The 26,222-nt window shown below is 55.6% G+C and overlaps 1 protein-coding gene across 5 annotated transcripts in view; it reads right to left on the bottom strand.

Moving 5' to 3' along the window:
• LOC105474476 (glutamate metabotropic receptor 4) overlaps positions 1-26,222 on the bottom strand; it is a 124,607-nt gene that overhangs the window by 14,816 nt on the left and 83,569 nt on the right. For all 5 annotated transcript variants that reach the window (XR_982790.3, XM_011729139.3, XM_011729143.3 and 2 more), the window contains 5 exons: positions 23,964-24,099; positions 21,039-21,193; positions 18,305-18,445; positions 3,136-3,336; positions 2,766-2,902 (listed from right to left, as the gene is read on the bottom strand). Coding sequence is in view for 4 of the 5 variants with exons in the window: in XM_011729139.3 (XP_011727441.1) it covers positions 2,766-2,902; positions 3,136-3,336; positions 18,305-18,445; positions 21,039-21,193; positions 23,964-24,099 (770 nt within the window). In the remaining variant the exon portion in view is untranslated. The remainder of the gene's footprint in view (positions 1-2,765; positions 2,903-3,135; positions 3,337-18,304; positions 18,446-21,038; positions 21,194-23,963; positions 24,100-26,222) is intronic.

The raw sequence follows: 26,222 nt of genomic DNA, 5'->3' as shown, positions 1-26,222 counted from the left end.
AAATAAAGGATCTCTTAGGAAGAACTCACTCTCAGAGCACAGCAAGCCTGACTAGACTGGTGCATTTGCACTGGGTGCTACCTCCTGATAAAGTGTAACCAGCTGGTAGAGGGGTTTGGGGAGGGCTTTAGAATAAAGGAAAAGGGGCCAGGCACAGTAGCTCAGGCCTGTAATCCCAGCACTTTGGGAGGGCAAGGCAGGTGGATCACGAGGTCAAGAGATCAAGACCAGCCTGGCCAACACAGTGATACCCCGTCTCTTCTGAAAATACAAAAATTAGCTGGGTGTGATGGCATGCACCTGTAATCCCAGCTACTTGGGAGGCTGAGGCAGAAGAATTGCTTGAACCCGGGAAGTGGAGGTTTCAGTGAGCCGAGATCACGCCACTGCACTCCAGCCTGGTGACAGAGCAAGATTCTGTCTCAAAATAAATAAATAAATAAATAAAATGTTAAAAAGTAAAAAAAAAAGAATAAAGGAAAAGGATAAGGTGGGGTGGGTAGGGATGCCTCATGGCAAAGTAGGAAGAAAATCTCAAGGGAGAAGGTTGTCCTGTGGTTCTGGGCATGACAGGATGTGGATTATCTCAGAAGCCAAAGGGCACAGAGCAAGGACAAGTGCAACCTGTCCTGCAGGAATGTCGAGGTGGGACGGTCCCTGTGCACTGCAGCTGCACAACTGCAGGGGAAAGACCCTTCCCCAGAGGACACAGGGCGATGATGAGTGTTCCGGAAAACTCTGTGGTTCCAATGGAAAGAGCAGTGACTGAGGTCAAGTCCTGGGATCACAGTTCTGTTGCTATCTGGCTGTGTGTCCTTGAGCAAATGGCTTCTCCTCTCTGAGCCTTTGTTTTCTCATCTGATCCAATGAAAGCAGATATGAAGCTACTTTGCCCTTTGTTACTTGGAGTCACCTCCATTTAGAAGTCATAATGGATACACTTTTTAATATTTCACGAGAATGTCAGCTCCATGAGGGCAGGGGCAATGTGTTAATTTCCCTGCTGTGTCTCCAGCCCTCAGCATAGGCTGACACATAGTAGAGGCCCAGCAGGTCTCTGTGGAATCTATGAAAGAATAACCGAGCAGGCAAAAAGGTCCAGGGTACCAGTGACGTGAGGCCGCCACACTCTCAGACCCTGGAGGAGGACAGTGGCCAGGTAGGTGGTTACAGCTACCTTGCCTGTTCTGTGGCCCTCACAGCACAGCCCAAACTGAGCCACTCACGGAGAAAGTGGGGAAGGTTGATGGTTAAAGTCCAACCCCATCTCCCTCCTCCCACCACCTCAGCTCTGTCCGGACCTTACAGGTGAGGAGATCTAAGAGGGCATTGTGAGTTGCATCAGAATGGACCATGAAGATGGTCTGGCCGGTGGAGGGGCCTTGTATTCCTGGGGAGGGGACTTTTAGGGGAAGGGCCCACTGCCACCCACACATGCCCAGTCCCTGCCTTCCACCTTCAGTTAGGACATCTGGAAAATAGGGATAACTGCCTGCCTCACAGAGCTGTCATCCTCACAGCAAGGCGATGTGTTTAGAGCAGCAGCTGGGACACAGCAGGTACTCGGTAAATGCTAGCTGCTGCCACTAATGAATTCCAGTCCCCGGCCCCGGGGCTCTGCCCACTGCACCAAAACAAGACAGGCACATCGATTTGGTGTTGTCCCACTTTGCCAAGAGCTCCTCACACCCCATTGTGCCCATCTCTCTCCACTCAGCAATCCAAGGATCCTCATTTAGGAACAGGCTGTTCCTGCCACATAGTGTGGCCTTAGGAGAGTCCTTCTGCCTCCCCAGGGTTGGGTTTCCTGAGAGATTTCCTCTGACTTAGAAGATGGTTGGGCTAAATGAGATACAGGCCAAGAGTGCTTTGAAGAGCAGAGCATGAGGGGTTCCTCGATGGAAGAGATTATGACAAGAGGAGACAGCGGGGCCTCAATGCAACACCCACAGGATCCCAGGACAAGGAGGGCAGAGGCCAGATGAGGACCTGTCTCTGAGTCTCTCCAGTCTATCCACGGGGTCACAGTGGGCCCACCCCAGTTATGGCTCACCCCTTCCCCTTGCAAGGTACAGACCAAGTCCACAAGCACTTTGTTGGGGAACAAACCAAAGGTCCTTTCTCTCCAAAAACACTGCTCTGTTTCACTGCTGGGATACTGAGGGCCCGAAAGGGAAAGTCACCACATCCCTGGGACAGTCTATGAGCTAGGAAAGTGTGGCTAAGAGGACCTAGAAAAATGGCTGCCCTCTATCGTGCTTTGACGGGGCTGGGGAGCTGGCAACTGGCTCACTACCCACCAGTCAGTGCCACACATCCCACCGTTTGACCTGGGTCGTTTGCCCTAAGACTTCCTCTTCTGTCCAAACGCAGCCCTCCTCTCCTCACCTTATTCCCCCATGCACCCCCATCGCCCCCCACCTGCCCACCCAAAAAGCCTTTGAGCCATTTGACTCTGGTGTGAATTCTTCGATCCAGAGTTCCCCCAACCCCTCCTCAGTGGGTAGCAGGCAAGAAGGCCCCAGGCTAAGGGAGGGGGCAGGGACCAGAATAGCAGCAGAACTCCGACTGCCCTGTCTTCCATTTCAGGGTGGGGGCCTCAGAACCGCTGAGGTCTGGGAGGGGGCACTGGGAAGGAAGCCCCAGCCTGGCAGCAGCAGTCCTGGAGGTCAGGGCTAATCAGCGGCAGCCTCCCCTTGGGCCCCCCTCCCAGGGGCTGGAACTGCGTGAGTGACTCTCCACGCACTCCCTGCCCTCCCACTTACTCTAAGGTGCAGGTGGTCAGTCCAGGAGCCGATGACCTTGTACTCGGCAGAGTCATTGCGCAGCTGGTATTGGTAGATGTCATAGCGCCCAGGCGCATCTCCATTCTCATTGAAGGTCACAGGGTTCCCTGCGATGCCTGTAAAGGTGGGTGGGTATCTTTGCAGAGCCTTTACCCAGAGGCAGGGCGGATGATGAGCCTGGGGCAGAGACCTCTCTGACTCACCCCTTCATGGAACATCCGGGGAGATTTCACCTCTTGGAAACATCGGGAGAGGCCTCCCATTCCCACCCCACAGAGCCTAAGGGCCCCTCCCCTCGGGCATGGCCCAGGATACCCAGGGTCAGGCATGGTCCGCACCACATCCCCACCTGAGAAGTTGACGTTTCGGATGTACTTAAGCAGCTGGGTGCCATCTACAGGGTCCATGCGCGGACAGAGCCCCACGCGGCCAGGACACAGGTCACGGTGCATGGCGTGCAGCGCGTGGCCCATGGCGTACACGGCGTCAATCACAAACTGCACCTTCCCCTCCTGCTCATAAGCTGAATCCTGCCCAATTCGCTCACGGTCTGCAATGAAACACCAGGAACAGGGACACTCGTGAGGCCCACTGTCCTTACAGTGGTGTCATGGGAGCCAGACCACCCTCTGGCACCTGGAGAGGTGGCACAGCCCATCTGTGCACGGCCAGGCCTCCTGACTCCCAGCCCAGTGCTCCATCACCCAGGAGATGGCCCTGTGGAGGCGCCTGGAGACAGGCCCATGGGTGTAATGGGAGAGTCCACCGGCCTGGACACTGTGCCACTGATGCCTGTGCCACCCAAGGTCCCAGAATATCCAGGGCAGACTCCCTTGTCACCCGTCACCCTGGAAGGCAGCGTCCCAGAGGTCTCCCTGTGGCTGTGGCCCTTGATGCCTTCCCCCAGTCCTGGCCTGGGATAATCTTGGGAGTAGCTGCCCCTCTCGAAGTCTGGGAAACATCCAGGACAGTAGCTGTGTCCATCAATGAGGGGAGTGTCCCTAAAGCCAATCACCCATGGGCAGTCGCTCCAGTCAGAGGATGTTGCCCTCACCCCAGGGTATGGGTAGGGAAACTGAGGCCCAGAGAGGCTGAAAGACTGCCCTCAATGGTTTCCAGTCACCCTAGATACCAGAAGTCACCATCACTCCCATTCATCCCTCTTCTACCTCAGGGACAACCCTCCTGTCCCCCAGTGGCAAGGATAAGTGAACTCTGCAAACTGAGAAACCCGCCCCCATAGACTCCTCGCTGCTAACCGCAATGGCTCCCCAAGGCACTGTGACCTGGGGTCTGACCTCCCATCCTCCTCCCCTCCCCTCCATGTCCACTGACCTCTGCTCTGGGGCCCTGTGCAGCCTCCTTGGTTGTCCACGTCAGCAAAAAGGGGATCATGATCCCACCTCACAGAGCTGCCATGAGGCTTCCATGAGATAAGGTACTGAAAACACTTGGCAGCCAGCAGGTGGCTCGTCCATGGTACCCTATGTGCTAAGTGGGCAGAACAGGTGCTTCCAAGAGGGCTATGGAGGTCCCTGGGCTGGACAACTTTGTGGAGGGGGAGGTGGTTCCTGGCCTGGACCCTGGGTAATCATGATATTAGATAACACATTGAATAACAACAGTAACATTAAGTAACTTCCACCAGTACCTGCTATGTGTCAGGCATTGTACAGAACTCCTGATGTATATTCACTCATTGATTTCTCACAACAATGCTATGGTGTAATCAACTCCATTGTAGAATGAAGAAACTAGCTGGGCATGGCACGCCCGTAATCCCAGCACTTTGGGAGACTGAGGTGGGTGGATCACTCGAGGTCAGAAGTTCGAGACCAGCCTGGCCAACACAGTGAAACCCCATCTCTACTCAAAATACCAAAATTATCTGGGAACATCTGGAGAGGCCTGATGGGAGGTAGCTGTAATCCCTGCTACTCAGGAGGCTGAGGCACGAGGATCACATGAACCTGGGAGGCAGAGGTTGCAGTGAGCTGGGATTGCACCATTGCACTCCAGCCTGAGCGACAGACTGAGACTCCATCTCAAAAAGAAACTGAAGCCCTGAGCACAGAAAAGCTCATCAACATTCCAGGACCATGAAGAACCGATGTGAACCCAGGTTCTCCAACTCCAAGCCTGAGCACCACACTCTGCCACACAGGGATGCGGGAGGGCAGGAACGTGGGGAGGGGACCAGGGATCTGAAGTGAGGACATGGGGGCAGGAGGATGGCTGGGAGGAGGAAGGGGGAGGATGGGCAGAGCTAGGCAAGCCTGGCTTCCCCTCCCGAGACCACAGCCCCTGCATACAGCATGGCCTTCTTCCTTGAGGCCAGGCGAGGAAATTACTCCTCCTATCGCTCTACTCCTAGCCCGTGCCTCTCAGCTAGAGGGCACATGCCACACTGCACAGAGGCAATTCCCCAGAGGCCAGCAGGGTGTGCGGCTGCACCTGCGTCCTGCCCCCATAGGCCAGGGTTAAGCTGGGTCCACAGGAGGCAGTGATTTCCCAGAGGTTACTGTGTCCAGCCCCCTGCCTTGGATACCCTGGAGGCAGACCCAAGGTACAGGGGATCTCACTGCCTCTCCCTGAGGTCTGCTGCACCCTCTAATCCCTTCACACCGTCTAATCCCGGCCACACAAGGATGTGGGGATGGGGGATAGCTGGCCTGGTCACTCATTAACCCTGCCAGCCAGAACCACATCCCATTTTCAGCCTTGCTCAGGGTAGGTACTCACATATTGCTGAGTGGACAGTAGAAACCATGGAACCACAATGCTAGGGACACCAGGACCACGGGGGTCATCTGCCCCCACAGCCATTTTAAAGACAAGAAAACTGAGGCTGGTGGGGAAGCCCAGGTCATGCAGCCAGGGTTGACAGGATGGGCACTCCCAGCTTCCAGACCCCACCCCTGCTCCATCCCAGGCTGCACTTGACTTGGGTCACGTCTGCCAGCTTTGCTAACCAGCAACACTTTTTCCAGGCCAAGGCACAGACAGACAGGATGAACACGAAAGACAGCTTCGCCATCCTGCCTTGCCCGAGGCCTCTGATCACAAGGTCACGAGGGCTTAGGGAGAAATAGAATGGACGATCCCATCCCCAAAGGACACAGAGAAGGCTGGGACAGAGTTACCTGGAAAGACCCTCCCTGGACCCACACTTGCTCCCCACAGGCCCCTAGGCCCTGCTCTCTCCAGCCTGAGGAAGCATAAAACACTACTTGACTCCCCCACAGCTCCCATCACAGCCTCATCTCATATGGATGAGAGACTAAATTATTAACCAGGGATGGAGTGGGAGGCTGCGGCCACTGCAGAGAGAAGGCAGCTCTCTCCCAGGCCAAGGACGCGCCCAGCCACTGGAGGCCAGCTGGATCTCTGGGGAAACACACCTCCCCCACGAGGCTAGCCTCAGCCTCTCCTCAGAGGGTCCCGCTGAAGCATCCACTCCTGGGCCACTCGGGCTCGGGGCCACGGGCTTTCTCTAGGGTCACGAAGCCATCAGTATGGATGCTAGTGTGGACATCCCGCAGGAGCCCCCTCGCCAGGGAAACCTGCCTCCACCCAGGGCAGCTCTGGGGGAAGGGCTCCAGAGTGCTAGGCCTGGGGTGCTGCCCCTACAGAGCATCCATCCCAGCGCTGTCACAGCAGTGTGGACTTCTAGCAACTTCTCGACTTGCTGCGGCCTCCTGGACTTTGTCTCAAGTCTAGCCCCAGTAACATATGGGAAGACTGGGGTGCAGTGAAGTGACCAGGCTCTGAGGATGCCCACCACACACATACACACACACACACACACAGGTATACATACATACACATATATACACAGACACACACAGATAGACACACATACAGACATACACTGAAATAAACACACACAGATACACACACACACCACACAGATACACACACAAACACACACAGAAACACACGCACACACCACACACTCCTCAACTCTGGCCTCAGATGCCTCAGGCCCTTCCCTTGTGCCCCACAGGAAACTAGGTGACTCCTCTGCAGGGGTCGGAGCATGTAGGGGAGGGGTGGGGGATACTGCAGGAACCACAAACCCTCACTAAACAAGACAGGACACTCTGGCCTAAATGAGCAGCTGCAGTTGTGCCTGTGCCTCACCCAACCCGGATCCTTAGCAGGTGACTCTGCAGCCATGGCTCATGCTCACCCAGAGCCATTGTGTGCCTGGCACCTTGCCTTCCCACAGCTCTGGGAGACAGGCTTCACTGGCCCCCTCACGGGGGAGGGAGCAAGGTTTGCAGGTGGGTGGGTGACATCCCAGAGCCTCACAGGAATCCTGGCACCGAGTAGGTGTTTGACACATACCTGTAGATGGAGCTAGCTGGGAAGTGGTGGAGCTGGGACTTGAACCCAGATCTCTTTGGTTGTCCAAAAGAGTCTTCAGTACCCTGAACTGTCCCTCCTCCATTTAGCCGCTGACCTGCCTCCTTCCCCCTGTCCTGGGACCCAGGCCCTGCCCCCATTGTCTGGCCAGACCTAACCAGGGATTAAGGACTCCCTGTCTGCAGGTCTAGAGGAGGAAGGTGGCAGTGGAGGGAAAGGGGTGGGAAAATCCCCTCTCTTGGGTGGGCAGGAACCCCAGGACCAGGCAGGGGCACCGCAGTTCTGGGAGGAAGCAAGACATGCATTTCTGAGAGCTGTTGGAGGAGACAAATTCCAGACACATGGCAGCAGTGACAGCAGCAACAGTTTGAAGATGTCCTAATTGTGTCCCGGGGCACAGTGAGGCAGAGATGCATTTGGCTCCGCCACGGGTGACAGTCAGCTGGGGAACCATTCAGGGAGGATTTTCTCCATCAAAACCCGGAAGCGTGGTTACTACGGCGACTGCAGCCTTTGTTTGCAGGTTGTAAATTGTAATTGAAATGAGTTTTCAAGGTTGAAATAATCAGAGTCCTCCTCATCTCCCCCCTCACCTCTCCACAACTCACCCGCCGAGCCACAATCCTCCAGTTCTAGCACCGGTACACACATTGCTGAAGCAGCTCCCTCACGCCAGGGTAGACAAAGTCCACCACACAGACACTCACAGATATTCACATCTGCATGCATAGAGTAGCAAACACACAGACCTTCATGAATTTACACACGTCTACACACACATGCATGCTCTAACACAGGTGTACATATAAAATGCTTCCAATATAGCTACAACTACACATTTAACGTGACACTAACACAAACACATGGGTATTCAGATTCACCCACTGGCTTAGGCTGAGAAGTCCCACAAGCAGATGCTGAGGACTTGAGAGCAAGGGTTTTATTGGGGGTGATGCCAGGAAGCATGAGGAGGGGACAAGGAGGTGAGGTGGGGGGGGGAAGTCAACTAATGCCAACATGTGGGGCTCCGTCCTGCTGGGGACCTCCAGAAGACCCTGTAAACTACACCTCAGCGTCGTCCCATTTGTGGGGATAAATGTTCCAGCTCTGCCGGTCCTAGGCTGAGGGCTGCTCCCAGAGGCATGAGCCCCATTAGTGCACACAGGGGTGGTGAGTGCTGAGGGGTACGGCTGAGGCAGTGATAGCTGTGAAACATGTACTCATTCCCATGTGCAGTCAAGCATCGATCCATGTCTACACCACACACCTACACAGATATCAACCCGCATTTACACAACCTGTCTCCCAGAACTATGGGAAGGTGAGGTGCCAGGCACACCAAGGCTCTGGGTGAGCATGAGCCACAACTATACCCTGCACCCATTTTTGTCCCTTAAGCAAACTTCCAGGGAGTAGGGAGTAAAATAAGGGGGTCCCAGAGCCCCTCCAGAGAAGGCTGCCTGGTGTAATGGACCAAACAAACACATATGGCCCTGACTCTCGGCGGGGCCATGGCCCAGCTATACACTCTAGGCCAAGTATAGGAGTGTCCTAGCGCCTCCGTCTCCCAAGTGTGAATTCTAGATAGTAAGACTTACTCTGAGGGGCCGCTGGGAGGACTGAGGGAGATGCAACACCATGTCTTGTGCACAAAAGTCCTCTCAGCCTCAGCTCTCCTTTCCTCCCTGACACGCGCCTGCTGGATGACGCTCCACCCCTAGAGGCCTCCCCTCCATCCTGTCTGCAGCCTGGCTGGTGCTGGCTCTAGTGCTGACTCTCCCCACCCCTTCCCCACCAACATGCGATGGGCAAGGGATGCCCACCGCATAGACAAACCCAGGTCAGCTCGGCCTAGCCCAACATATGGATGGGGTGGAGAAAGCTGCCACTCTGTGCTTCCTGAGACATTCAGTTCCTTCTGAGGGTCCCTCAAGTCCTGTTCCCGAATCCAGGCTCACCACCCCACAAGCCCCCAAACTCCCAGACATCACCAGCCAGGATCTCCCTGGCCCAGAGTCACACGCTTGCTCTTCAGCCCTATACTGCGGTTTTGCCGGTCCCCTCCTCTCGAATTTCCATCCTCATCAAGTCGCCTGCTTTCCAGTCTGGGAATTTGTAACCCACTTGGCTGAGTCTCCTCCATCCCTAGCTCTGTCCCCCACAACTCAGCCTTGGCCCAACACCAACTCCTGCCAGTCCCAAGGAATGATGCACCCAGGTGTTTTGAGGGCTTAGTGGTTGGGCCAAAAGGGATCCCCATCTCAGTGATAAGGAAACCGAGGCCGAGGAGCTGGAGCAGCTTACCCAGAGGGAGGCTACTCCTGACTCCCTCTCAAGTGTTCTTTTACAAGCTCCAAGAGCTCTGGTAGCATCGCCTGGGGCTCTTCAACCTCAAGCCAGCCACAGGCTCCTTTTGAAGGAAACAATTCTTGCAGACCCTCAAGAATATGACCCCAGCAAGAAAACACTGAGGAGAGAAGCTGAAAGCTTGGCTATGACAGAGAAACCCAACTTCAAATGCCCACAGCAGCAGAGAAGTCACGTCTCTGAGACTGGGAGAGCTCACTTCGGGATGGCCAGCAACACGAGAATGCAGACTTTAAGAATCCTCATGGCACTCCTGAGTCCCTGCGAATCTGGGCTCAAGAATGTGTCCTCAGATGTCCACAGACCTCGCTTTGAGAAACAGGATACGAGCCCCAGGGTCTGGTGGAGCCAGCTGGAAACCCCCACTCAGCCCCTTGCTGGGCCTGGCAAGTCACTTAGCATCTCTGAGCTCCAGACCCCTCATCTGTGAAGTAAAGTTCGCACCTGGGACTAGGCAAGGAGAGTCACACCTGGCGCCTGCACAGCCCAGTGCCCAAGAAGGACCAGCTCTCAGCTCCTCCCTGGTTCTGAGGCCAGCACACCTTGGCTGAGAAGCTGGGGCTCAGCTCTTCCACTCAGGAGGGGCTGGGGCTGGGCGTGGGGGGACTCTGGGGACTCAGGCAAGTGTGGATGAGCTGCCCGGCCCCTGCTAACAACTCCCAACGCAGACATCCCTCTCCCCCATTAGTCAGCCAGCCTCCCTTCAAGCAGCATTTAGCTTTCCGCCTTACTAGGAGACTTGGTTTGGCTCTGTGTCCCGACCCCAAAATCTCACCTTGAATTGTAATCCCCACATGTCATGGGAGGGACTTGGTGGGAGGTGACTGGATCATGAGGGCAGATTTCCCCCATGCTGTTTTCATGATAGTGAGTTCTCAAGAGATCTGATGGTGTGAAAGTGCCCCCTCTCGCCCTCTCTCTCCTGTTCCACCATGGTAAGCCGTGAGTGCTTCCTCTTCGCCTTCCACCATGATGGTAAGTTTCCTGAGGCCTCCCAGTCACACTTCCTGTATAGCCTGCAGAACTGTGAGTCAATTAAACCTCTTGTCTTCATAAATTACCCAGTCTAAGGTAGTTCTTTATAGCAGTGTGAGAACAACTAACACACTATGTCTTTCTCTTTAAGGTAGAAGAGGTCATTTCTCCCATTTAAACAAACAAACAAATCCCCTCTCTTGACCCGCCTCTCCTCTTCCTGCTTACAATGCAGCTCCTCGAAAGCGGTGCCTCTGCTCACTGTCATCAGTTTCTCTCCTCTGTCTCCTGACCAATTCCAGTCTGGCTTTTGCGCCCACCTCTCTAAGGAGACTGCTCTTGTGGAGGTCACAGTCGCCCCCCAGGTAGCTAAGTCCAATGGCCCAGTCCAACCAGTCTCACTTGGCCCCTGGACAGCATGTGATGGAGCCAGTCACTCCTTGCTCTAGTGCTCTCTTTATCGCTGCCGGGACACCATGCTCTGGGCCCTGCTGCCTCCCGGGCTGCCCCTTCTCAGCTTCCATGCTGGCCCCCTTCTCTCAGCCCCCAACACTCCAGCATCCAGGGCTCACTGGGACCTCCTCTCTAGCCACACACACTCCTTGGTGCTCCCAGCCAGCCCCATCTGTACTCTGCCAGCTCCCCAGTCACATGGCCACTCTAGCCTCTCCCTGACTCCAGCACCTACTCCACAAGGCCACGTGGGTCCCAGGAGGCATCCCACTCTCCACATGGCCTCCACCAAAGCCCTGCCTTCCTTTCCAGCCTGCTCCTCCTCCCGCCCACTCCATCTTAGTGCATGGCAATTTCATCCATCTCCTTGTTCCAGCAGAGAACGCTGAAGCCATCCTTGACTTTCTGTCATCTTTCTCTCTTGTTAAATCCTTCCATAAACACCATGGCCACACTGCAAAGTTTACAAAGAATCCGACCCCTTCTTACCACTTCCATGACCACCACGCGCCCCAGGCCCATCATTCCCACCTGGATTACAGCACCAGCCTCCTAACTGGTCTCCCACTCTGCCCTCGCTCCCAGAGAGGAGTGAGCAGGTAGAAGCCCAGTGATCTCATTAGGACATAAATCAGGTCACGTCAATCCTCTTTCAAACCCTGCAATGGCTTGTCCCATTCTGCATAAAAGATTAAATCCTTACAAACTGCCCACAAGGCCCACATGATCTGTACCACCTGCCCGTCGCTCCCCCATGACCCTATCTCCTGCCTATTGCTCTCTCTGCTTCAGCCACACTGGCCTCCTCGTTGCTCCCCAGGCTTGCCAGGCAGGAGCCCACCCCAGGGCCTTTGCACTTGCTGTGTGCTGTGCCTGGCATGCCCTTTCCTAGGTCTCCACATGGCTCTCTCTCTCACAGCCTTCAGGTGTTCGCTCTAGGATCGCCCTGAAATAGTTCGGATGTTTGTCCCCTCCAAATCTCATGCTGAAATGTGATCCCCAGTGTTGAAGGTGGGGCCTGGTGAGATGTGTTTGAGTCATGGGGGCAGATTCCTCATGAGTGGCTGGACGCCCTCCTCATGGTAATGAGTGAGTTCTCACTCTATTATGCTTTCCAGTCTGGGAATTTGTAACCCACTTGGCTGAGTCTCCTCTATCTCTAGCTCTGTCCCCAACAACTCAGTCTTGGCCCAACACCAACTCCTGCCAGTCCCAGGGAATGATGCACCCAGGTGTTTTGAGGGCTTAGTGGTTGGGCCAAAAGGGATCCCCATCTCAGTGATAAGGAAACCGAGGCCGAGGAGCTGGAGCAGCTTACCCAGAGGGAGGCGACTCCTGACTCCCTCTCAACAGATTTGATTGTTAAAAAGAGCCTGGCTCCTCCTGCTCTCTTTCCCGTCTCCCTCCCACCATGATGGGAAGCCTCCTGAAGCCCTCACCAAAAGCAGATGCGGGTGCCACGCTTCTCGCACAATCTGCAGAAGCGTGAGCCAAATAAGCCTCTTTTCTTTATGAATTACCCAGCCTCAGGTATTCCTTTATAGCAATGCAAACAGACTAGCACACACCTTCTCAGTGAGAACTTCTGACATAAAAGTGCAGCATTCCTGTCCTCCCAGCACTCCCAGTTTCCTCCAAGAGGCCTCCAGGCTCTGCCTTCTCCAGCCTCACAGTTAGGCCTTTTCTGGAGCCCACGGCTCTGACTGCCAGGCCACGCCACCATCCACTATACCGTATCTGCAAGGCCACTCACAGGACGGCTCCCCAGGGCAAGTCTGTCCCCCTCACTGAGCCCAACACAGGGCTGACTGGGCACACAGTCAGACTCTTCGTCGACGCTGTTGGTTTCCCAGTTGATGAGCGGGAAGCAGCACTGAGTGAAGGGCCAATGGTTTGAACAACTGTGAGTTCCTCTAATGGGGGCACGGCCTGGCACATAAAGGGTGCTCCCAAATGTTGGCCTTTCTTATTTGCCCAAGGAGGGAGGCTTCCTCAGGTTCTCTTTGGGATGCAGAGGTGGGAAGACCTTTCACAGGCGGGCTGGAGAAGCCAGGAGGGGCCTGGGGCTGGGATATCATCTGGTCTAAGCAAAACGTCTCTGGAGCCAAATGGAAGGATTCAAACTCCAACTCTGTGTGACCCTGGGCAAGTCCTTAACCTCTCTGTGCCTCAGATGCCTCATCTGTAACGTGGGTTGCTCCAAAAATTAAATGCAAAATACTGGAACAGAGCACGACAATTAATAAATGCTATATAAATATTAGCTGTGATTATGTTTTCACTATTACCGTTATTACTGCTGGTAGCACAGGCTGGGCGACTGGCATCTCCCCACACACCCCCAACCACCATGCAGCTGCCCTCCCTCTCTGGGCTCCCAGCCCCTGTGTGCAACAGGCAGTAAATTTTTCCTCTCTCCTCATAAACCGGGCCTTCCTCCGCTCAGCGTCACCTGGCTGGCAGCGCTGTCAAAAAGACGGATGCCACAGCTGCCTTGTTTACGACTTTAATTCCCAAACCCTGTTCTTTGGGCTCCCCGGGAGGGCATGGGAGGAAAGGAGGAGGCGGGCGCTATCTTCCCGTAGGCTTGACAGCTGCAGAGATGCCCCTCTCAGTGACCCCAGCTCGATGGGGTTGGGGGGATCCATGGGCCATCTGCAAGTGCTTCCTGCAGATCAGCTCCCATCACTTCCCTGGAAGCCGTGAGGGAGGTAGCACTCTACTGGGGATGGAGCTCTTGGGAGAATGGGAGGGGATAATATAATTCCCATTGCACAGATGAGGAAATCGAGGCCCCCAGAGGTGAGGTAATGTGCCCAAGGCCACATGGCTAGGAATTGGCAGCACCAGGATTCACACCCAGGTCTGCAGGACTCTAATAGCCGTATGTTTGAGAAAGAATGAGTGCTCTACCATACCCCCAACCCTGACCCCTTCAGCACACACCAGTTCAGCCTCCAGCTGCCAGCATGTGCCACCCTTCTGAGGCTTTCTTGGGTACAGGAGCCCTCTCTGCCCAGCCATTTGGCAGGTTGGAGGTGCCAAGGAATTAATGGCCTTCAGGAGCATCCCTCCACCAATGACTGATGGGGGCTGGCACACACATACCCCGGCTCCCTCTCGCTCTCTGTGGGATGACTAAGAGGCCTGTTCCTCTGTCCCAGGAGGATTAAGCTCCAATTGTTCACAGTGGCAACCAGCTTGATCTCACCCTCTTTATCTCTGCTTTCTCTCCTCTTTCCTGGAATCCCCTCCCAAATCATCTACTTGCTATCAAATCCTCATTTTGGGGGAACTCCACTTCAGACAGCCTTGAAGGATGAATCAAATCTTTCCAAGTGTAAGATCCCAGGATGAGAGGGTCCTTCCCACCCTCTTGGGCGGTCACCAGGCCCATCCATCACCTGGGGTGGGAAGGAATGGATTTGGCAAAGCAAAGGACACAGGAGTGGCACCTGCTCTCCGTGAGACCTTGAGCAGGGCAGGCCTGTGGGACTGAAACAGACAGAGGCCAACTATGGAACGTGAGCACCCAGGAGAGCAGAGTGAGCTGATCCTGAAAAGCTGAGGGGAAAGTAAACTCTGGAGACAGAGTGGGGGCAGGTGGAGAATAGGTCTCACAGAGCATGCCCGGGCTGGCTGAGGGCAAGAGAGAGGGGCCCCGGAGGAATGGGAGGGAAGGACGGGAAGGGCAGGGGCCTTTGACAGCCAGGCTGCAAATCAGCTCTGACAGCTCTCTAGCTCTGTGATAGTCACAAGTTGCCTCAGTTTCCTCTTCCGTAAAATGGGAGTTGCATCTGTGACCATCTATACTACCCACTTTCAAGATGGCACATTCTTTCCTCCGGGATCCTACAGCAGACAGACAGAATTGGTACCAACAGACTTGGACTATTAGATTACCCAATTGCCTGTCTAAATCCCAGCTCTCCCACTTCCTCTCTATATCAGCAATAACAATCATTTTATCAGCACCTTCTCAGCCAGCCTCCTCACACGCTTTATCTCCAAACCTCACAGCTCACTGAGGTGGCTGTTGCCTTCCCTGTTCTACTGACAGCAGCTGAGACTCAGAGAAGTTAGATAACTTGTCCAAGGTCACACAGCAGGGAGGAGGCAGAGTCAGACTCAGATCCAGGAGTGGGTCCTTCCCCTGCCCCTGCTCCCAGCTCTCTGTGGGTGTCACTCCAGTCCTCCTGGCCTAAGTCCTTCTCCCGTGGGACAGGCTCAGCTCAGGAGCAGGACCATGGGGAAACCAGAGCTGCCTGCCTCTCCCCCAGGGTGTCAGGTCCCACAGACATTCCCAGCAGCCCCCTCACCCACCCCTCACCTCACACAGAGATAGACTGAGAGGCTCACCGCGCCTGGCCTGGGGCCACACAGGGACTCTGACCCTGCTGGAGCTCCCAATGCAGCAGGAAGGATTTGGGTCAGGTGAGATGTACCACGTCCACTAGAGCCTCTGCCCCTTTGCTCATGCCTCCTCACCTGCTTAGGGCACACGCCGTCCTCCCTCCATCACCCACCCCTCCCTCCAAGCCAGAGGGTCCCAAACTTTGCTGCATAGTACAACCACCTGGGGCACTTCAAAAAATCCTGATGCTCAGGTTGCATCCAGTGCAAATTAAACCAGAATGTCTAGGGTAACTGAATTTTTAAAAGATCCCCAGGTGATTCAATGTGAACAAAGCTTGAAAACCACTGCTCCAGCACTAAATACACATTAAAATCACCTAGGGAGCTTTGTAAAAATCCACAGCCTAGGCCCCACCACTGAGGTTCTGATCTAGTTGGTCTGGGGGTGGCGCCCTGGTATGTGTTAAAAGCTCCCAGGTGACTCTAACTCACCTCCAGGCTTTACAGCCACCACTTACAGATCAGGAAGTGCCTCCATTAATGCTTCACTTCCTTCTGGAGACACCCTCTGGGCCAGCTCATCAATCCCGTTGCTCAGATGAGAAAGCAAAGGCCCAGAAAGGTTGCAGAGCTTGCCTCAGGCTCACGGCAAAGCTCTGTGCTCTTTTTTTATCTTTTTATTTTATTTTATTTTATTTTGAGACAGAATCTCACTCTGTCGCCCAGGCTGGAGTGCAGTGGCACAATCTTGGCTCACTGCAACCTCCACCTCCCAGGCTCAAGCGATTCTCGTACCTCAGCCTCCTGAGTAGCTGGGATTACAGGTGCCCACCACCACACCTGGCTAATTTTTGTATTTTTAGTAGAGATGGGGTTTCGCCATGTTGACCAGGCTGGTCTTGAACTCCTGACCTCAGATGATCCACCCGCCTCGGCCCCCCAAAGTGCTGGGATTACAGGCGTGAGCCGCCACACCCAGCCGAGCTCTGTGCTCTTCTGAACCCTGCTCCAGTCCTCCTTCCCCACCTGAGCTAACAATCAGACCAAACGCCTCCCTTAGGACTGCTGGAGAGGTTCATGAATCCTGCCCCAAGGACTAGAAGTCTGGACAGAGCCTATAGGAACTGACCAAAGCCTTCTCCCCTCCTGTCCCTCCCAGACAAAGAGGAGATTCCAGAAAGCCCTTCCCCTTGACAGCCCAGACCCCTCAACGGCCTAGACACTGGGTCCAGGAGGCCCCAGCTGTCCATCTTGCCACCACTTCCAGTCTTCCCACCCCATCCTCACCCCATCCATCCCCATCCTCACCCCCGATCTAGGTCTGCTGATCTAAATCAGGGTGCCCATACAATTTTCCATCCCACATGGGCACTTCCAAGAACCAAAGGGGATGCTCTCAATAATTACACCAGAACACGGGAGACAGGATGCATGGCCACCCCACACAGGAGGGCTCAGCCTCCACACCCAGGCATCTTTGCGCTTCTCACACCTCTATTGTGATTACTGCCTGATTCAGGCATTTGCTGAGCAGCCTCGGGCAAGTCACTTGGTCTCTCTGACTCTCCATATCCTCCTCTAGAGTGCAAGAATCTTAAGAGTTCCTAGAGTTGCTGTGAGAGTGAAATGTCTTTCACATTTTAAAGATGATGTCCGTAAAGTGTCTGAACACAGTAGATACATAGTAAATAGCAATATTTATGTTTAGCTTACCCAGGAATACATAAGCCCCACATACAGGCACACACACCCCTTCTCTCTCAGGAACACCAGCTCTCATACACATGTGAAGTCACGTGTCACAGGTGTATACACACACGCTCACACACTGGGCACACTCGCATACCTGCACTCATTCTGCAGATCAGGTGGGTTTGGCTGTGAGCTTCTCTGGGTCCCCAGTGGTCCAGTGGCTGCACGTCCCTGTGGGCTCTGGCCACCAGAGGGCAGCATGCTCCCCACCCACCCTCATCACACTCCCTTCTCCCCTGGCCCTGGAGGAGCTGACTCCATGCAGCGCGTCCCCCGCCCTTTGACCGAACTGCACGATCAAGTCTGGGAGAATACAGGAGATAACTCATCATCTTCGATTAGGCACCACTCAGGCTGAGAGGCACCAGAGCACCCCAATGTTATTGAGGCTGGGTCCTGCCGCAGAGTGACCCAGAACCAGGGCGCGCAAAGACCCCTGTCTGGATGTATCTGAAGTGGACACGCCATGATGGCTCCTTAGGGGGCGGGGAGCCTAGGGCTCAGACCCGGGAGCAAGTCATGCTCTACCGCCCTCTATCTATGGGAATTCAAGTGCCTCTACTCACCTCCTCTGAGCCTCCGTTCTCCCATCTGTAAAATGGACCGATCACTGCCCCTCCCCTGCGCGGCTTATCCCTCTCATGTGCGGGCTCAGATGTCACCTGCGCAAGCAGGCCGTCCCTGGCCACTTCACAGTTGCAGTTTCAATTACCCTCGCACTTTCCATTCTTTTTATTGTCTGTTTTGTTTCTTCTGCACATTTCTGTTCTGACATATTGTATCATTCACTCATCTTGTTGATTGTCTGTCTCCCCATTAGAATAAAAACTCCAAGTGCCGCTGGACTCTCTTCACTGCCCTATATCTGCCAAGCTTAGAACCGGGCAAGGCACGGCCTAGGAGCCAAACTGGTGCTTGCTGAGTGACTGAGGGAACCCTGGAGGTTAGAGGTGGTTTCTGGAAATTGCCCAGCCTGGTGTGCGTCAAGACTGGAGGGGTCAGTGCCGTGCTGTGGGCTGGCCAGAGGCCTCGCCACTCCCAGGGATCTCAGGGCCACACCCCAAATCGGCTGTGGCCCCGCCCCTCCAGGCCCCACCCCAGGCCTCCCAACTCCACTCCAGGTGCAGGCCCAACTCCACGTCCTGCCACCGCCGACAGACAAAGGGAGACTCTCGGCCTCAGGCGCCCAGGCTCGGCCCTCCCCGGCTCCTAGAGCCCGCCCGGCCCTGCCCGGCCCGCGTGCTCACTGGTGCACTTCTTGACGTGGCTGCCCTTCTTGAGGGCGTGGCGGCTCAGCTTGCAGTGGAAGTTGTCCTCCCAGAACTCGGCAAACCAGATGTTGCGCCGGTTGTTGTCCAGCGTGCGGCTAGAGAAGTAGCGGTCGAAGCCTGGCAGGGAACCGGGACGTCAGGGCCTCACTGGCCTCCTTCCCACCAGCCCCAGCCCTTCCCGCCTCCCTCAGGATAAGAGATGGTCCAGGCGGAGGGAGAGAGACCGGGAGGAGCGCATCCTCTGATCCAGGAGAAAACAAAATGTGGAGCATTTCATTTCATTCAAAATGAAAAGAGCTGTATTAGGTCCCAGGGGGAGCGTGTGTAATCTACAACTGCTGCCTTTATGGAGGAGAAGCACACCGATGAGGATGTTTCCGCGGCCTTTAACCGCTGCAATGCTAACAGCGGGCTTTGAGAAGGGGCCGCCTGGGAGTCCTGAGATTACAGCACAGAGGCTGGCGGGGCTGCCCAACCCTGGGAGCACCTGAAGAGGAGACCAGGTCAGACAAGAAGGGAGGGGACTACCCCGGTCACACAGCAAGACCAGGACCTGGACCTTCTCCCTTCACATCCAGGGCGTCCCGGTCACTGACAGAGGCCACCTCCCTCCTCCACGTGCTCTGCATGGCTCACAGTTCTGCTCTCAGCCTGGGAAACCATGTCCTAGGGCGGGCAGGCTGGCGGTGAACAACCTCTCCTCCTCCCAGACACCCTTCCTGCCATACTGACTGTTCCCAGCACTGTGGACTGAGCTGCTCTGTATGAGCCAGAGGTGTGAAAGCTCAGTGGGGCCCACATGGAGCTTCCTGCCCATGGAAGCGTCCAAGTGGAAGCAAAATGACTGGTGACGTGGCAGGGGACGCACTGGCATCGAGCAGGAGGTTTGGCCTGCAGTAGGATTTCTCGGCCTTGGCACTGTGGACACTCTGGGTGGGATCATTACTGTGGGGGGGCCGTCCTATGCACCGTAGGATGCTGAGCAGTACCCCGACCTCTACCCACTGGATGCCAGCAGCAGCATCCCCCAATTGTGACAACCAAAAATGGCTCCAGAAATTGCCAAATGTCCCCTTGGGGGGCAAAATCATCCCCAGATGAGGACCATTGTTCTAAAAGCTTCTCTAATGTTCCTGAGAGAAAAGGTACTTGTCAGGCAAGTCCTGGATTCCGGTCCCAACTCTGCCACTCGCTGCACTGTGTGTGTCTCAAGCTCTCTGAGCCCTGCGTATCCATCTACTAAATGTGGGGAAGAATGCATCACAGGGTTGTTGGGGAGGCTAAAGGAGATGTCCGTAAGGGTCCTGGCATTGGTAAGCACCATAGCAGTTATTGTTATGTTGTGTTTATTATGGCTGGGGGTGGTGTGGAAATTCTCGCTGTGTGTGTGGTGGGTGGGGGGGGGAGGGTGTTGGATGTGTGATGGGGTAAGGGATGTGGGGATGGATGAGCCAGGAAGGCATGAGTCTGAGAGGGCCGGGGCTGGGCAGAGGTGGTTCTGGAGCCTGAGTCAGACTGGGGCAGGTATGGATGTGGGGGGACAGATGTGGTCTTTGCAGGGCCAGGCATGGGCCTGGGGGATCACACTGGGCCTGTAGGCACGCGTAGGCCCAGTGGGGCAGGTTTGGATGACAGGGTAGGCATGGGCCTATGGACAGGTATGGGCCAGGGCTAGAAGGAGTCATGGGCCAGGGAGCTCCCTCTGCCTCAGGATGAAGAGAGGACGCTGCTGTGTGACTTTGAGCAAGTCCCTCCCTTCATCAGGCCTCCGTGTCTTGGGAAGTGCCTTGGAGAGGCAGATGTCTGCGGTCCCTCCCAGCTCCATTAATGCTGGATTCTATTGAAGGGAGGGAGGGCAGGGAAGGAGAGGGCCCAGGGAGCCTTCTCCTCATGGTGAAGACTGCCAGGTCCCTGCCCATCAGGCCATTAACGGGAACATCACACCTCACTCTCTGTGAAGTTCTGGCCAGAGAAGTTCGTTCCTCCCCAGGTGACTGTGGGTTCTGCCCTGAGAGGAGGGGATTCAGGGCGAGGCAGGCCCAACCTCGGCACCATCCCAGGGCCCGCCAACCCCAGGCAGTCTCTGCAGGAAAGGCCTGTCCTGTAGCCCTGGCAGGGTGGCTCCCAGCCTTTTCCAGCAGTGGACTCTACACACACCTTCCATCCCAAAATTGTCTGAGAAGAAAGGAGGGAAGGTCTTGAATCTGGATTCAAATTCTGCTGTGTTGCGTGTGGCCTAAAAGACCTCCCAGTCCAGAACCTCAGAACATAAGAGGCTGTGGGCTGTCGGGCGCGGTGGCTCACGCCTATAATCCCAGCACTTCGGGAGGCCAAGGCAGGCGGATCATGAGGTCAGGAGATCAAGACCATCCTGGCTAACATGGTGAAACGCCGTCTCTACTAAAAATGCAAAACATTAGCCAGGCATGGTGGTGGGCGCCTGTAGTCCCAGCTACTCTGGAGGCTGAGGCAAGAGAATGGTGTGAACCCGGGAGGCGGAGCTTGCAGTGAGCTGAGATAGCGCCACTGGACTCCAGCCTGGGCGACAGAGCGAGACTCCATCTCAAAAAAAAAAAAAAAAAGAGGCTGTTGGCCAAAGAAGAGGAAAGGAGGGATATGGAAAGGGGAGGAGCAGGAGGAGAAGGAAGCCGAGGAGGGACGGCAGGAGGAGCAGTCCAGGTGCCGACCACCTGCACCTGCCCGGCCTTACCTCGTACAGACATCCTCTTGGGGAGGATCGTGACAGCGCCCTCAGCCACCTCCTCCAGGTGCAGTACAGGTGCAATCTTGGAGCCCCAGCTGTCAGAGCCCATCCAGAAGAAATGGCCTGTCTGGTTGGCCCTTCGTGCTGCCTCCAGCACACGCCTGTAGGAACACACGCCAGCCCAGCCCAGCCGTGTCTGTCCACGCAACTGCCCCCACTCCTGGTCACACTTGCTTTGGGCCCACGTCCCTGACCCCCAGAAGCCCAGGGTCCAGAACTGTCCCAGCACCCATGCTTTCACCCCCAACCCGTGGATTCCCCCTACCCCCTGCCCCTACCTGCCCATAGACCCCTGGCTACTGCCTCATCCAACCTGCCTGTCCCTGGGCCCATGCCCACTGCAGGCCCAGTGTGATTCTCCAGGCCCACATCTGTCCCTGCAACGACCACACCTGTCCCCCCAGATCCACACCCGTCCCACATCTGACTCAGGCCCCAGAACCACCTCTGCCCAGCCCCGGTCCCCTGAGACGCACGCCTTCCTGTCTCATCCATCCCCACATTCCTTGCCCATTCTCACACGCATCCACCATCACACAACGGCCGCCCTCACCCCGCTGCACATGCTGCCTTCTGCCCGCAGCTCCCTCTTCATTCACCGCCCTCTGTGCCAAAATTCCAGGTCCTTCAGAGAGCTGCGCCCCACACCTTGAGTGGGAGTGGGTGATGGAGGGAGATGGGTGTGGAGCCAGCCGCCCAGTGCTCACACACATCCCAGTCTGCCTGTGATGGTAATATAAATCAAACCAGGGACCCGAGAGCCCAGCCCGGGGCCGAGGAGCCCACAGCAAGCGCTCAGCTGGGACTTCATGGAGGCATGAATTAAGTGGCCCTTCAAAGACATCTCGGAAGGGAAAAACAAGGAGGAATGAGCAGAATTCCCCTAACCCAGCTCCCACGAAGAGAGACTGAGGTAGGGAGGAGGCAAGGAACTTGCTCACAGCCACACAGCAAGTGAGAGGCTGTGAGATACTACAAACTGTCCAGGCCCTTCCGTCGGTGAGGACCAGGGCACAGACTCCAGGGCCTGGGGGTGGCTGCTAGGCCTGTGCAGGAGGCAGCCAGCTGGGGCTGGAGGGCCTGGGCTTCCAGGAAGAAACAAATGTTTCCAGGCCCCAGAGCTTTCACCTGAGCTGGCCTTGTCCATCTCATCCTACCCCATCCTCCTCCATCATCTCCCAACTCCTGAGGCTTTCCAGCCCCACTCACTGGTGTAGCCCCCCCACAGCCTAGGTTACCACTAATGGCATGTAAGGCTGCTCTCAGAACCCACACCCACACCCTATTAATACCCGTCTGCATCTGGCCAGCCTGAGATGGCCAGAGCTCCCAACCATCCAGCCCTGCAGAGTCACCTGGATTTATTTTTACTTCTGTTTGCTTCTGAAAATGCATGTGGATTTCCAGAAATGGCCCCCGCCTCCTACCCCACTTCCCACAGCCTGCTCTGGAAGTCAGTCTAGCTCCCTTCCAGCCCTCCCTTAGGGGCCTCTTTGCTGGGACAAAAGGCCCAGTGCTTTCAGTCCCCCTCCCAGAATGTGGGTCCATCCGAGCGAAGGTGTCCTCAAAAACAGCGGGCCTGGAGTGAGCCGCATAGCTGGGTGGGGTGTGGGAGCCAAGTCTTGCCAGGCTTTGGGATGGGAGTAAGGGGCAGGAGTTGGGGAGCACGGCCTGGTGGCTCAGAAGCTTCCCCAGGAGCTGGCTGAGCGGTGGCCATGATAAACGTTCAGAGCCAGAACTCAGGGGACCTGCACGCCTCAAGGGACTGGGTGCCACCTCTGTGCAGCTCTGAGGGTGTCAGGATGGGGCTTGAGGGCCTCCCCTCCCTGGTCTTTCGCTGCCTGAGACACCACCATTGCAGCTGGTCCTTTTGGCTTTTGAGGCCGTGATATTCTTCCAGAAGCCCTCCTCCATCCCTCCAGGGACCCACGAATGGCCTGGGAAGGTATCTGTTGTGCAGCAACTCTGGAGTCCAGGTTAGAAAGTGAGAAACGGCTTGGGAGCACTGGTGAGGAATAGGAGAAGCCGCCTGGGAAGGACTGGGCACACAGAGCAGCCTTGGCTGGTCCAGTGAGGGGGAGTCTGAGGGCACAGCAGGCTCTGCCAGCCCAGACCAGATATCTGAGGACACCTGGCAGGGGCCACATCTGCTCTCACCCTCCTCTCTGAAGGAGAAGTGACCAGCAGGGACTAGAGGGCCCTACCAGATTCTAGGCAGGGCTGTATCTCCCCTCATCCTGGGGCTCCCTGAGGACAGGGCTGTGTCTTCCCTCAGCCTGGACTCTCTGAGCCTAAGCCAAGACTAGAACCAAACACAGCCCAGAGCTCTTCTCTGTACTCTGAGCTCACCACAGAAAGGAGGGAGGGGCTGAGAAGTGGCCCACATTTACTGGGCACCTATTTCATGTCAGACCTTACTCTAAGCCTTTTATGCACATTCCTGCATTGAATTCTCAAATGCTATCAGGCAGGTATCATTAACTCATTTGTGTTTTAGCAGCAGAGGGCCAGAGAGGTTAAGAAATTAACCTGAGGTCACACAGCGAGTAGGTGAGAGAACAGCATTAGAACCTAAGTGATCTGGCCCCAAGCTCACGGCCTCAGCCCTCTGTTAAAGCACCCAGGTAGCCATCCCTAGCAGGTGGAACGGATGCAGGAAATGGAGGGAGGAGGGAAGCGGTGCCCCATAGCAGAAGCCTGCGTGCCAGCCTGTGGGTCTCCCTGCCCATATACACACTCACCCACACCCACCTCTCCGGATCCCAGGGTGGGGTCAGGCTCGCCTGGGAAGGTCTCCAACAGGACAGGACCTGTGGCTCTGCCCACACCTGCATGGTTCCCGGTGCCCACCGTGCTGCCACCTGCCCTCACCTGATGTCATCCTCATTGGCGAAGATGATGACTGCCCTGGCGTTCGAAGTCTCCAGGAGGCGGCGGATGATCTTGTCAAACTCGCCTGCCTTGGGCTCCCGTGGTATCTTCACCGACTGGGCGATGCACACGCCCCCTGCAGGAGGGGTACCAGTTAGTTGGGGTGGGCAGGGGAACCTGAATCTCCCCACCACTCTCCCAACACACATTCCAGGAGATGGGGGCTGGGTGCTGCCTAGGCTCCCCAGCCTGACTCCCAGCCCTGGGATCCCAGTCTTTGGATATGGGCTGTGCAGTCAGAACAGCTTCAGTACCAATCTTGGCTCCACTTACCAGCTGGTGACCCCGGACATGTCACTTAAGTACTCTGAGCCTCAGTTTCCCCATACAGCAGCTAGAAGCAGCACAGCATCATGCTTAGGAGCTAGACTGCCTGGGTTCAAATCTCAGCTCTGCCACTTACTGCTGTGTGACCTTAGGTCACTTACTGGACCTCTCTGTGATGCACATACATCACCTATAAAGTGGAAATAATGGCATTACCTATTTCATAGAATCGTTATAAAATAAGTGAGGTAATGCATATAAAGACAACATCCGGTACCTAGTGTTTAGTAAATGTTGATTATTTTTATTGTAACCCCCTCATAATGTTTCTTGGAGGGTTAAAGCTGGAAATAGAGCCCACCCTGAGGCGTCAGTCCCTGCTACACCCATATCCACGTGCTTCTCAGGGCTCCTGTCCCTGGGTCCCATGCCCATCACCAGGCCCTTGGTAAGAGCAGCGCGCATGGCCACTGGCTGGAACCATCAGAAGAGGGTTAATACTTGATGTTGCCAGGATTCACGACCAGACTGGGTGGCCATCAGAGACCCTGGGAGCACTTTGTCCCAGCCAGTCCCCAGCCCCAGATGTGCCTCTCAAGTGCTGGCAGGGGACAGATGTTATTCATGTGTTTAAATCTCACCCGACCTCGTGGTACAGAGCATCTGTGGGCCATGCTTGTGTCAGCCACTGCCTTTGACAGATGAGGAAACTGAAGCTCAGAGAAGTGGCTTACCCAAAGCCACACAGTTACCTGCCCTACTGGAGTCCAGGAACTGGAGACCCCCAGAGAATAAGACCCCAGAAGCCCATGGTGGCAGTCAGTGGAAAAGCATGAAGGATTAATTTTGAAGCCAGTCCCAGTATCTAATGGCGGCTGCCCTCCTCTGGGTCCCACACAATGCCTCAAACCAAACACCTTGGCTGGGCACCCCGGGCTTCCAAATGACCTGGAGGTCCAGGCTGGGGTCACCTGAGCCTTCTACACAGACTTGCCCCAATACATCAGAAAATTCTGGGTGGAGCTGCCAGGGGCTCAGAGTGCAGGGGACATGACTACCACCAGCCCCACAGGGCAGTGCCAGCACCTAGCTCCACCCACAGAAGGGTCCCTACCCATGGGTAGGGAGATAGCTGCCAGGGAAGGCTACCCAAAGGCAGTGACACTGGGCTGAGTCCTTAGAGGATGCAAGTGGCCAGGCAGTAGGCATTCTGGAGAGAACAGGGTATGCTCTGGAAGGAGTGGCTGCTCTGTGCCAGGCACCCTGCTGGCCTGGGCCCACAGGACACAACACACACATGCATGCACACACACGCACATGTGCACACACACATACACACACACAGCTCCTTAGGGCTCTCCTAAGACACCAAGAAGTCCCAAGTGCTAGAGAAGAGCATGGTTACTAGGAGCTCATGGGGAGGGGGAAGGAGCAAGGGTGCTTGGGCAGGACTGGGGTCCCTGTCAGTCTGGGGTCACAGAGGGAGCCAAGGGAGGCAGCTGCTGGCTGCACCGCTGGCCGGGCTGGCTCTCAGCTCCCAACTAAACCCTCCATATGGTTTCTTTCCACTTAGAAAGTGGGCCAATTGCGACATTTCTCCCCCCATCTGGGGAGACAGATGGACAGAGGAAAAGGCTGGACTGGGAGGAGAGGGAAGGGAAGGATGAGCCACCTGGCTCCAGGAGCGGAGAGGAAGGCAGGAGAAGGGAGTTAATTGCTCTCAAACAGGGAGAAACTGTTAGGTTAAGTCCTATTTCTGAGTGATGCTCCTCTAAGAGGATCCATGTGATGGTCCTGCCTGGCACCTCAGGGCATATCTTGCAAGCTTCATTTTGCTGGTGAAGGAAGGATTAGGTGACCATGGCTCAGTCAGCAGGAGTGTGAGTGAGCCACAAGGTACTTGAGATGCTAATGCAGTCTGAGGAGGGTTTG

Source organism: Macaca nemestrina, chromosome 5 (genome assembly GCF_043159975.1).
Source record: "Macaca nemestrina isolate mMacNem1 chromosome 5, mMacNem.hap1, whole genome shotgun sequence".
NCBI lineage: Eukaryota > Metazoa > Chordata > Mammalia > Primates > Cercopithecidae > Macaca > Macaca nemestrina.
The sequence above is the reverse complement of the archived record's forward strand: the minus strand, read 5'-3'. Positions and strand labels throughout refer to the sequence as shown.